General features: G+C 42.4%; 1 protein-coding gene across 9 annotated transcripts in view; it reads left to right on the top strand.

Moving 5' to 3' along the window:
* Positions 1-13672, top strand: part of carmil3 (capping protein regulator and myosin 1 linker 3) — a 108971-nt gene that overhangs the window by 21005 nt on the left and 74294 nt on the right. For all 9 annotated transcript variants that reach the window (XM_085804912.1, XM_085804911.1, XM_085804910.1 and 6 more), the window contains exons 4-8: positions 1303-1362; positions 1462-1583; positions 8095-8189; positions 8721-8791; positions 9004-9077. In XM_085804912.1, the coding sequence (XP_085661038.1) occupies positions 1303-1362; positions 1462-1583; positions 8095-8189; positions 8721-8791; positions 9004-9077 (422 nt within the window). The remainder of the gene's footprint in view (positions 1-1302; positions 1363-1461; positions 1584-8094; positions 8190-8720; positions 8792-9003; positions 9078-13672) is intronic.

Genomic DNA, 13672 nt, shown 5'->3' with positions numbered 1-13672 from the left:
TGTGGTTTTTCCATCATTTTGTGAGTCGTGATGAAAATGTATGAATCAGAATAATTCCTGAGATCTGGGATAGCTGAAACGTCACTACAACAAAAGTCCAACAAGGAAAGTAACACCAGCGATCAAATCAAAGGCTCCAGACATAAACATCTGCCCCATTAGAACGGCAGCGTGGTTTCCAGTTGGTCTGTCATTATGTGGCTGGCAGAATGTGCATCTGAAATGATTCCCTGCTCAGCAGTATGGTTGAGCAATTAACCGAAAAATAAAAATTGTCCCTAAAAACCCTCACCATGGTAATGTTGCTTATGTCTGTTTATTTGGTTGATATTTTCCTCAATGAACTCATGAACTGTTCCCTTAAGAAAATTCAACCTTGTGTTAGGTTAGAAGTCAAAATGAATCTGGAGATAGAAGATACAGATATGTATGTCCACACCAACACATCTTAGTTTTGAAATTTCTTTCACACTTACACCTGATGTCCAAAGCACTCTGGAGTTTTTGAGTCACTGAAACAGACTTGAAGAAAAGCTGCTTTTAGTTCAAAACAAACAAAACAAACAAACTCCAGCGTTCTGTTGTAGTCTGCAGAAACAGACACACAGACAGATTCGGTCTCATCAGTCACGACTACCAGACAGTGAAGAGAATGCGACGTGAATAGCAACTGAATGTCACCAACAGTTTGTTTAATCGTTTGGAGCACAATCACATTGCAAATAGGAAGATGGTTTAGAATAAAACACACACACAAAAAACACCAAACCAAACTATCATAATTCATGATCGATTAAGTTGTTTGAAATAATGATGATATTGATTCAAGTCACCCAGCCCTACCTGGCAGTTGTTCTTTATGTCAGCTCCATTAATCACCAGAGACATGTTCAGAATTACTGTTACAGCACTGTTCCTGTTGCACAGCCTCGTTGTTACCATTTCCAGTGTCATGTTTGTCTGGTTTTTGTCAGTGTTTCCATTGCAAATAACCTTCCTCTCACAATTTAATTTGATATATCAGAATTTTATCAAAGCCACAAGGCTGGTTCCTCTACTGTTAAAGTTTGGCTGTTACTGTAGAGCTTCTCTCCTATTTAAAGTAAACCAAAGGCTTTTCTGATTGATCGCTCATGCTTCTTGCCTCATCTGACCTCTTTGAGGTGTTCATTACCAGATCTCAGCAATTACCTTGGAGAGTACAATATTGTTCGATCAAAATGGGCAAAAACCAAATTTTAAGGAGATGTACAGTAATTATCTTGTAAAGATGAAATGAGTGGTGTTCTGTGCTGTCTTCAGATGGAGGTCACCTTCAACTTCCTGGAAATCAGAGCAATGAACACCTACCCAGAGCACCAGGTGAGGACATTTTTCTTTTGCCATCTTCTCCCTGCCAGCGTTGGTTGCAAAGTATTATAATGGAAAAACTCATGTCAAACTCATGTCCATATGATACAGGTTGTCATCGACACGGACAAGACCACCTACTCTCTGAGGCTGCAGAGCCAGGAGCAGCTGGATCACGTGGCCAGCCACATCAACTACGCCCTCTCCCGAGTCTTCAACAACTCCATTTATGCGTAAGCATCGCCGAGCCCCCCCGCCCCACTTCGCTTCGCCGCGAGCAGGGGAACGAGTCTTTCTAGTTTTGTTTTGTCCGTGCTGAGGAGAGAAGACAAGTTGGCCGACGCTAACAGCTCTCGACACCGTTTTGGCAAGTTGGCAGCTTCACTTTCAGGGGCGCTTTCCCTCCTCAGCAGCCAAATGCATTGTTGTACTGTAACGCTGTAGTTTGCATCCAGCCCATTTGTGTGTCACGGTAGACTTTAACACCCAGCAATCACCGGGATTAAATCGGCCAGCTGACACTGAGTAGGCTGTTACCTGAAGGCATTGTGTTGACACTTTTTTTTTCTTTTTTTTTTTCTTTCCCAAAGCAGTTTATGCAGTGAAAGCAGCAAGCAGCAGCACAGACAGTCACTGACCGGGCAGTAGAGCCAGGCCTCCAGTCAGACAGCCACTTGTACACAGAGTTTGACTCAAGTTTTTTTTCTCGTGCCATGGTCATGTGGACATTAAGGGGAGCAGGCAGGCAAGACACAGAGTGTATTCCCTCATCTAAAATTTCTAAGAGCATCGGGATTGACTCTGCTCCGGCTATTGACCTGCACAAGGCTATCTCCGCACTCTATCATCTTTCAGAATGGCTCTTTTCCATTAGAGCCACGCCGGATGATTGCTTCCAGTGAGGACATTTAAACAGAATAAAGAGAGGAGAGGGGGGGGGGGCAGAAGGAGGGAAGTTGTTGTGGGTTTGATCGTGCAGCCTTGTAACTGATTGGTGCCGCCGCATTGAAGCACATAATGCAGATAGTATCAAGACAACGTGCACGTACGCTTGCGCTCCAGGGGCGGATGATGATTGTGGAGATGAGGTGGGGGATTAAGGTCACGGATGTGGCGAGGTGTTGTGTGTGATTTGTTGACAAATGGGATTAAGGATGGTGTGTGTGTGAATGCAACAGTATAGCGGTGTAATCCTATCAAAAAGCCAAAGCAGGTACAGCACAGTATTATGTACAAACACAGTATTTACTTTGTGCGGACTCTTTTCTGCTTACTGGATGTTTTTTGCTTTGGAAAAAAAATTAGTAGAGCAATCAGAAAACCGAGGAGTGCGCTACTTCTTTTATGATTTGCAATAGCACAGTACAGTAGCTTCAAACTGAATTCCAAGGACGCAATTTTACACTTGGTGTATCATTTGTCCACATGCAGAGTCAACCTTGCACACATTCACTGAACATCCCAATACTTAAAGGGATAGTTCAACATTTTGGCAAATTGGCCCATTGCCATAATCGCTATAGTCATAGCAGTAGGTTTGTTACCTTTATTTGTCGGTGCAAGCTATTTTTAGAACGGTGGAGCAGAACTGTGAGCTGCTCAGAGCTATGCTACGGAGGCTCATGGGATTTCTTGGTTTTCCTCATAAAACTCATTAAATACACAATCCAACAACTCCAAGACGCTCTCATGGACAAGTTGTGACCTGCACATTCACCACACTATGAGATAATAACAGAACGTTACCAGACAGAGTTGTTTTAGAGGTAAATTCATGCAAAACTGCTGATGTGCGTTGCCTTCAGAGACAGTTTTTCAGCAAGCAGACTACCTCGAAAACTGCTCCATTTCGTAACGTTCCATTATTATCTCATAGCGTGGTGAATGTGCAGGTCACAACTTGTCCACCAGAGCGTTTTGGAGTTGTTGGATTGTGTATTTGATGAGTTTGATGAGGAAAACCAAGAAATCCCATCAGCCTCTGTAGCGTAGCTCTGAGTAGCTTGTGGCTCTGCTCCGCCGTTCTAAAAATAGCTTGCACGGACAAATAAAGGTAACAAACCTACTGCTACTGTATGACTATAGCGATTATGGCAATGGTCCAATTTGCCAAAATGTTGAACTATCCCTGTAAGCAGCCACAATCATTACAAAAAAAAGTTTGAAAAAAGAAAACAGTCTAGTGCTACGAATTAGTATCTTGCCAATTCATATAAGACAGTGTTGTCATTTTAAGACTATTATGCAATTCAATTTTGTTTAGTTGGCAAAGGCTAATTTTAGCTCAAGCTCTTTTGGCAGCTTTTCACTATTGCTGGAAGTTGCGTGAGTGTATTTTTATTTTGCAGGGTGTGCGCTCGCAGGGAGTTGGGAGGGTCATACTCATTTAATCACACGCACACCTGGGAGCAGCCTTGTATCACTGCACTGTCTCTTGGGCAATTGAGTGCTCCACTTAAGCAGCTGGGAGTTCACTGTCTTTGCTTAAGGGCACTACAGCAGCAGCAGAAGGAGCTGAGGGAAGGGAAAGTATAATATTTACCAACCTCATTTTCCCCAAACTGTCATTGGGACCGGAGGCTCAATAACAACACCTCTCCTCAAAAATCGTGGTGAGTGTCTATTCCTAAAAAAATAGACATGATACGGCCTCAGCATGGCTCCACAGATGGCAGTTTCACTCTCCTGTCTGATATATCTCTGGGGCCAGACGGAAATATGGATCGGCCTAAAAAATTTTGTACAGGCATTCATGGTGTCCAGAGGATACTTACTAATGACTTAGTTGATCCCATGATATTTTCTTTAGTGCAGTTTTTATAGTCTGGTATAGTGGCCTCCCCCTCAGACAGTGTGGAGGCAGCTGCGCTGTCTTAACCTTGGTTGCCTTTAAGTTAATGTTGCTAAGGCTGCGTGCTATCATTATCTAGCACTTGACACACTGAAGTTGCGGTGAGCGCTTGTGCCAGCCTTTATTGAACCCAGCTTGAGATCATATTTCTGATGTTTTGGTTCGGGCTTCTGTACTCTGAAGCTGCAATGGGCTCTATGCACAGCTCCACTACTTCCTGAACTTAAAGGATAATTACCGTTTTTTACATTCTGGACCTTATTTCTAGCATAAAATACGATCATTTACTCACCCAGATAACTCTGGTGTCATTACAAGTCGTTCCGACGAAATTAGATCCAGCCAAGAGCCGCGTATATAATCCGAGTACATGGGGCAGCAGAATGCAGCCTCTAAATAACACATTATCTGCCACGAAACTTGTTCATTTCACCAATATTTTGTTATGATACGCTAGTGCTATTCCCCTCTGAGTCCGGGGTTAGCTGTTATTAACACTCGGGGTCTGTAGGTTGACCTACTGACCTCTGACCTGGATGATGTCATCTCCGACCACGGTGCGGCGCAGCTTGTTGCTACAGTACCACTAATGCTACGGTCCGTTTCTGCGTGTTTCTGACTTGTCAGAACAAAATGAGCAGCTGGACGAAGTTCAGTTTCCACAGGCTTCCTCTCCTCAACCTGGACTCACTAAAGCTCTGGCTAGTTGCGCTAAAAATGGGCCCGAATGCCGAAGTGGAATGATTATTATCAGAATGAGCCGGGCAGAGGTCAGCAGGTCAACCTACAGACCCCGGACTCAGAGGGGAATAGCACTAGCATATAATGAGTTTCGTAGCGGATAATGTGTTATTTAGAGGCTGCATTCCGGTGCCTGATAGACTCGCATTATACGGATATACGTGGCTCTCGGCTGGATCTAATTTCGTCGGAACGACTTGTAATGACACCAAAATTATCTGGGTGAGTAAATGATCGTATTTTATGCTAGAAATAAGGTCCAGATTGTAAAAAACAGTTTTTATCCTTTGATGCTGCTCCTTTGTTTCCTGTCTTATTATAATTGGACAAACTGATTAATCCAGGTGTGTCTGAGTAGTCACAATGATCAGACACACCTAGAATAATCAGTTTGTCCAATAATGTGAGACAGGAAACAAAGGAGCAGCATTAAGTTCAGGAAGTAGTGGAGCTGTGCATAGAGCCCATACTCGGTATAAAAAAATCACAGCATTTTGCTACTTCAAACACCTTAATTGCCATTTGCTGTGTCACAGCCACTGCTGAACGTGCTGATGGGCCAAATCTACGAGCCAATAAACTACAATAACTTCCAGTTGTCTTCAGAACTCCAGCATCAACCGGTTTCTCTCATTTCACGTAGCATTTGCGTCATGTGTCTCTCTCAGTTTCCCCCCTTCTGTGACTGCTCCCTCCCCTCCCCGGGGAGGCACCTCGGCCAAATCCAAATGTCCTGAGTTTGCCTCACTTTCACATGAAGTCTGTGAGTGCTGTGGGCTCCAAATCCGCAAGTCACTCAGTCCTCAAGGGGCCTCAAGCCGATTTTCTGCAGACTGCAAGACAATCTGTTCAGCGTGCAAATATTATAGGAATCACATTTAGGTTTTAAGACTTTTTCATGGTGCATTTCATCGCCTTGCCAGTCCAACACCAATCACCGACTTGACATTACAGCCAGGTTTCACAAGGGCTCAGTCCACTAGTCTGGGGGATTCAATTCCAAAATCTTTCTTTCTCCCCTGGAGGCAATTTAAAGGGCACATCCACATTACAAACACACAAGGAGCACAGAACAAACTGACAGTGGCAGTACAGCAGTTGTACAAATAAATAACTGAATGAGCACATTTTTGTAGTTCAACCTCAGTGTGATTGAAAAACAGCTGGACATTAGATTTGAGATTTTGATTCATCCTTTGAAAAGCTCAGCATGAGGTTTTTTTTTTATTTCAGGTTCTGAATGAAATGTTATGATGTTTTGTGCACAGGCTGATGTTCTCCTCAGGATTATCACTTTGGTGTTTTAACTTTCATCAAAAGCCATAACCATGTCTCAACTTTCATTTGATTATACTTTAAGGGGAGACACTACAGGTGAATAGCGGGGAAAAAAATTAAATAACAGATATCACCATGAAAATGTATCACTTACATTAAGACAAATATTTTTTGTATTACAAGTTTTGTCAAATTTTATGTTTAAATATGTAAATGAGGCAATATCTAATGAAATATGCGCTAATTTGTATTTCCAGAACCAAAATCTGAAAAATGGATAAAGCCCCTTTCAAAATTCTTCTTTTAGTTTTACAGAGGGGATTTTGGATATCTCTTTTTATCACTTTGTAAATGAGAAAATACTGTCACCAGCCCTAAAAAAATACAATTTTGCCATGTTTTTAGGGATAAAATGTTGTATAAATCAGGCTTTGAATGATATATCAACAATCCCCTCTGTAAAAACCTTCAGAATATAGACAGGAATAAAACTGGAAGGTTTGGTGTCTGTAAGTGCTGCTGAAGTGGAGATTTCTAGCTCAGAGTCTGAGGAAAAACTAATTTTGAGAAAACGGCCTTTAAAGACTTACACTGTAAAATTCTGTTGATTGTTAATGTAAATCATACTTTTAAGATGATGATGATTTAAGATTTTTTGAAGCCTAGCTACATCGTTGTTCAGGAGAGAGAGAGCTTTACAACGATACCTGACATGGATCAGATAACAGACACAGCACAATATGTCACAGTAGTTTTGGCGAATTTAGGAGAAATCTACCAACAAAAGAGACAAAATGAAGTAAAATAACCACATTAATATGGATGTTCTACCATTTCTTTGGACTTTTCTGAAAGAATACATGTTAAGGAAGAAAAATAGCCCAGAATCTCAAAATTGATCAGTGCATGAAAAACAGTGTTTTTGCCTGTAGTGTCTCGCCCCGACCATACACCTATCTCATTGTCACCAAAACAAAAGAACTGGTAATCAGCCCCCCCTCACCTCAGCACCCCATCCTCATCAACAGCGAAACAGTGGAAATAATAGACAGTTTTAAATATCTCGGGGTCACATTGGACAATCAACTCACCTTCAACCAGCACACCAGTGACATCCAGAAAAGAAGCCATCAGAGACTGTCAGCCATCCGTAAACTGAAAGCACTCTATGTCGCCCCCCACCTCCTTCTGTTGTTGTATCAAAGCATGGTCCAATCACTTCTCACATACTGTTCCATCTGCTTCTATAACATGTTATCTGTCAAAAACAAAGCCAAACTCACATGCATAACCACCACAGCTTCCAAAATAATTGGGCTCCCCACACCAAACCTATCAGATTTACACAACAGGTCCATCACACGCATCTCTATCTCAATAGAACGGGACATCACACACCCACTCAACACCTACCTCATCCCCCTCCCCTCAGGACGGAGATACAGGGCACTGAGGTGCAGAAGGGCTCGCTTCGGCAGAAGCCTAATACCGGCCGTCATAGCGACCCTTAACAAGAGGCCAAGATAACCATGTGTTGTAATCTGTGTGTGTTTGTATGTATCTGGTGAAACGAAATGTAAATGGTCATGTGAAAAAGAATTTCCCTAAAGGGACAATAAATGTCTAAAGTCTAAGAAACCAAATCAAATCCAATCAGCCTCAGCTGTTTTGTGTTTAGAGCTAATTACCAAATGTTAGCATGTTAGCCACTCAGCTAAAGTAAACTACCTGCTAAGCAAACAGTAGGCCTCTGCCTAACATCAACATGCACTGTGAGTGTGTTAGCATACTGAGCATGAAGCACTGCTGTGACTAAGTGCAGCTTTACAGAGCTAGCATTGCTGCTGTGTGAAACTCCTCACTCTCTCTTTCAGTCCTCCTATCTGTCGGGCCGAGGGAGACCTGACCGACGGAAGCCACAAGTTTTCACCAAACTCTGAATCGTCTTTAGAGCCCCAGAAAACCTGCGGTAAGTCTGCCACTCTCAATGCACAATACACGCATACACACACACACACACACACACACACACACACACACACACACACACACACACACACACACACACACACACACACACACACACACACACACACACACACACACACATCATGTGTCAGAGTCTGCGTCCACTCCCTTCCTCACTGATTCAGACCAAATCATTTTGGAGACTCATCCCTAAGTGGGTCAGAAGAGCAGAGTTTCTGGATGTACTCCCTCTCTGCTGGTAATCCCATTAATCTATGGGACGAGCTCTTTCATGGTGCAATACTTTCATCTCACCTCAATATTTACAGCTAATTTCTCACAGTCTGTCTGCTTTACTATCTTTGTCTTGCTCTCTCATCCGACTTCCTCTTTCATCTTTGGCTCGCACCTTTTTACTCCTCCTCACTCCTTCACATGTCCTTTACCCTTGCTTTTACTCTCTCCTTGCCATCGCTGATCCGTCATGGTCTGGTTTGGATTGATTTGCTGTCTTCTCTCTTCCATCTTTCAGGAGGTTTTTCAGAGACCTATGCAGCGCTTTGTGACTACAACGGGATAGGCTGCAAAGAAGAAGTGCAGTGGGTGAGGAGACTTTGTAAAGAAAACACTTTTGTCTGTTGTGCTCTTGTTAGACCTTAAGCAACTCCTATCTTTTTGTGCAACTGGAAAAACAAAAGCTAGAAAAACAAAACAAAAAACTAGGATTTTTTTTTTATTATGTTGGCATCCTCTCTGTAATAGTTTGTTTCTTTTCCTCTCCTCTCTTTCTTTCTTGCCCTGCATCTCTGCTCCAGGATGTTGATACCATCTACCACTCTCAGGACAACAGAGAGTTCAACTTGCTGGATTTCAGCCATCTTGACAGCAGGTGACATAGTTTACTGACATCTTAACTACACCCAGGCTCATTACAGATACAGTTAACTTGTGCCAAACTTAGACTGCAGCAGTACACAGTGTGTGCTCCAGTGCATTGGATTTGAAATGAAGCAATGATAATGGTGTTAAAGTGCTGACTTTCAGCATTAATCTGACATTGTTTACATCAGCTTTAGGGGGCGTTTAGGGGACAGGAAGTAATTGGACACAAACTCATTATATTTTATATTTATATGTTGTCAATGTCTGGCAGTGTGTGACCCGTAGACATCGGCAGACAATTGGCATGCTGCTTGGTGATGCACTGCCAGCACTGTATTGCTGAGCCGTCTTCATTTTCTTCCTGTGTGTTTGCATTGAAACACCTGCTTTGTTGCATTGGGATCTCAAGACTGCTCATCCGGATGCTTTAAAGAACATTGCACTGAAAGTCCCAAAGCAGATCGTTACTTGTAATGATGGATCTGCATGTGTATGTGGTAAAGCTATACTGGTGTAACTTAATCAGGAATTCAGTAGCAGTAAGACTTTTTGCGATGCACTTCATCCTCGTCTACACTGAATTTGGCTGCACTGTGAACAGATACAGACATGAGCTGCTCTTCTATTCATTTTTTTTTACAGAGTTACTGCTTGGGGTGTTTTGCACATGCCATTTTGAATGGGACCCAGCGACCTTTATTACTAAAATCCATTTTGCAGTTTCCCACCAATAACCACAGGTGTTGTCAATAAACCAGGACTGAAATCTGGCTGATTTAAACTGAAGCTGAAATTAATCACCTAACTTGTTTTGTGGAAATCCACTGGAGTGAGGACCTCAAAACAATAAAACTGCATCATTGTTCTGATAGTTTCTGACTGCTCTGTACTTTTGGAAGTTGTTTCTTCTCCCTGCATGCGTTCTGCATTATGTTTCGCTGTTTCGCAAAGACGTTTCCCCAGTACGGTACAATGCAATCCCTTCAGCTGTCAGTCCTCGTCTCATCCGACATTAGAGTGGCTATTTGTCTAACAAGACCCTCCCTGGGTGAAATTGTTGTGTGCATTAGTCCTTTGTTCTCTCTGCGGTTTTACTCCGTGTCCTATATCTGTGTTCACTTTTGTTACAAGTTCGGGAAGATCATAGAGCAGGGGAATGATCTGCTTGTCAGAGGCAGAATCCAAGGCTCAGAAACAGCTGTAAGATGCCATATGTCTTCCCCTCCAACCCCCCCACTGTCTCTCTCGCTCTCTTTCTTTTTTTTTAAGTCCCCTGTTTCCTTTCCTAGACGCATTGAGGAAGAGCGTGCTTGTCGTTCCAGCGCTGCCGTTCATAAAAAAAAAAAGATTTGGCAGCTGACACATGCAAATGTAGAATCCAGCCTAGCTTACTTGTCTATTGTTTGAGGAATGTTTTGTCCTGAGAAAACCCCGAGGCCCATGGAATCTCTCTCACTTTTCCTGTGTGTAGTGACAGCAGTCCCGACCGGAGAGGATACGTTCACACTTAAAAATGCATATCTCATCACAGGGCTGAAGCCTTGCTCTGCTGGTAAATCAAAAAGCCATTCATAGAAGCATGATTGCAGCAGCAACTCATGAATATATTAATGTCTTTCATATTGAGAGCTAAAATCACTGCATCGCTGTTGTTTTTCCTCCAATATTTTATACAGTGTGTGATAAACAGAGTCACAAGCTGCCTGCGTGTGCTGTTTTTTTTTTTACGATCTTCCATTAATATATTGTTCCCTTGAGCCCACAAGCCAGTGCTAAAGACTCTCTTCCTGCTTTTCTAGAGAGGCTGTGTCAAATTGAAATTAATAGAGATTTGACAAAATAATCACCCCATGCCCGAAAAAAGCAAAAAAAAAAAGCAAAGTGCAAATGACTTAGGAAAGGATCTCAGAGTGGGCTTTTACATGACCATGTGCCATAGACTGTCTGTGGTGCATTACTCTCTTCTCCCTGACTTGTCCTTCCACATTTCTATTCCCTCCATCCCCGACTGAGCCCGTCTAGCGTTACCGCGGGCGACAGGGCGATGCTTTTTCTGCTGACTGCTGTCCGTCCAAACAAGGGCTCATTCCTCATGACTGAAAGCAGACACCTTTTTTCTCTGGCTCTGTCTCATCCTCTTGTTCTCCACTTCCTGTGCATTTCTCCTGTTTCGTTTTCTTCAGTTCTGCCTGTGCTTTTTCTGAATGACACACACACACACACACTGCCTGTCTCTGTTGGGTCTGACTTGTCACTGCAAGTTGACACCGTGTTGTAGAGGAGTGTGTGTGGGAGTGTGTCTGTGTGTGAGGGTGTAGCTGTGAATTTTAGTCAAAATATTTCGGCCTGCATATATTTGTTTGTTTGTGTGAGAGAGAAAATGTCACACCTTGCCGCCCCAAGAAGTTCTTCAGACACCTCTTGGCTTGACAATCTCCTGTGTGTACAAACACAAACACACATACACATACTAGTCAGGCTGGAGTGGCCAACTTCTGTCCAACGTTGTATCTGTTACTGGAGCAGGACAGCAGCTCCACAGCCCAGTGCCACCATCTGCCTCTCATGTCAATGTTTCAGCACTGGAGTCATGCAGCAGTGAGTCATTACACTACCGCACGAGTCATTACACAACCGCACAAACTCAAAATCTTTCCAAGAATATTTGTCCTTTTTCTTGTCAAAATGTCACATTTCTAGTCAAAACTAATCTCTTTCCACTTAAAGCCCCAGTATATAACTTATTTGGCTTTTTATTAGCAAAAATCAAATATTTCTTTCATAAATACATATTTCACTGAAGTCGAATCACACCCGCATACAAATGAAAGCTTTCTCGTACCTTAGAATGAGTTGTTACAAGTCGTTACAAATACATAAGTGGGCGACGCACCGAACCGAGGCGGCCATGTTGCATCGCCATTTTTTATGTTGAGTGGCAGCGTGACCGTAGATAACCACGGAAACTCAGCGGAGCTGTCGGCTCGGGGAGAAAGTTTTCCAGGTAGCGCCTGATAAAACTGTCACCACTGTGTAGTGTGAGGAAGGACGGAGGCACTGATGTTGCATTCAGGTGCAGTCAGGCAGACGGCCGTCAGCAAACCAACCGGATGTCATTTTACTCAACGAGAGAAAGACGGTAAAACATGGGTCAGGTAAACAATACGACATCACCATGACAACATATTGTCAGGCCTGTATTGTTTTGCCTCGTGCTGGCGGACCACTTGTTTACATAGATGCTTGTTTAAATCCTGTTACATGCAGTGTCTGTTGTCTGTCTGACGTCTGCCAGATTTCACGTGAATGCAACATCAAGAATACGTTCTGATATGCAACCGCACCGCTAGATGGGAGGAATTCCTACATATTATACCTTTTAAAATGAGACTCATCACCTAAAAATTAACTTGTTTTTAGATCATTTTCACTTGTTTCAAACAAATATTCACTTGAAATAAGTAGAACAATCTGCCAGTGAAAGCAAGTTTTTTGTGCTTGTAAAAAGGAAGAAAAACTTGCTCCACTATCAGATTTTTCTACTTATTTCAAGTGAAAATATGCTTTAAAGAAGTAAAAACTGTCTAAAAACAAGCTACTTTTTATGCAATGTTTCTTATTTTAAGTATACTGAGATTTGTTTTGAATAGAAATGACATTTTGGCTAGAAATAAGACAAATATTCTTGGTAAGATATTTGAGTTTTTGCAGTGTGTATGCCTCAAAAAGTCCAACCATCCTCCAACCTGGGACAATGGTTGGTCCAACTAGCAGTCAGTTTGCTATGAAATGTCTTATTAATATTAATGGTCCACAGAAGATGAATAGAAATGATTTTGGTGCCCTCTGACCTTTTTACTCTGCTTCCACCAGTCAGGTCAGAGTATGCCCCTCTCTGTGGCTACCATATTTTCATAAAGTGCTATAAATATTCATAGTGCTCACAGGGTTAATAGTCATGTTCTTGGTGACCTCTGCTGACCTTTTTGTCTACGACTACAAGAAGCAATTTCATTTGTTTGTAAGAAATCTGAGCAGATTGCCGTGATATTTACTGAGCATATTCATCCTCCCTTCAGGAAGAACCCTGTTTATTTTGGACACACGGTGACCTTAACTCTGCTTTTCCTACAAGCTTTTTAATAATCTTAGAGGCTTGTTGCTGTGAAATGGTCCTGAACACATTCATGCTCCGAGCGAGACTTTGATTTGAATGACCCTATGATGTTTTCTCTGGTAGCACCTCAGGACACACTCTTATCTCAGCCTGTTGTCTGCTAATTGTGAGAATGTAGAGGTGGAGGACAGAGCCAGGATAAGCTGTTCCCCCCGTTGCTTCCAGTCTGTGGAACCAGCTGCTAATTGTAGTTACATATGAATGCTATCAATCTCCTCATCTAAGTCGCTGCAGGCGGACAAATGAGAATTTCTACCAAAATGTCAAAGTTATGCTTTCATTTGCACCAGCTGGAAAAATTCCATTCATACTGTGCACGTGAAAAAGAGCCAGAATTGAAATATAGGGTCTTTAACAACATAGCCTGTGCAGCCAATTTGTATGCATGGTCTCTGTAGCACTATGGCAATGCACAATTTAGCTAT

The sequence above is a fragment of the Trachurus japonicus genome, chromosome 17 (genome assembly GCF_045865225.1).
Source record: "Trachurus japonicus isolate A0001 chromosome 17, Traja_1.0".
Lineage (NCBI taxonomy): Eukaryota > Metazoa > Chordata > Actinopteri > Carangiformes > Carangidae > Trachurus > Trachurus japonicus.
This window is presented reverse-complemented; position numbering and strand designations above follow the sequence as displayed.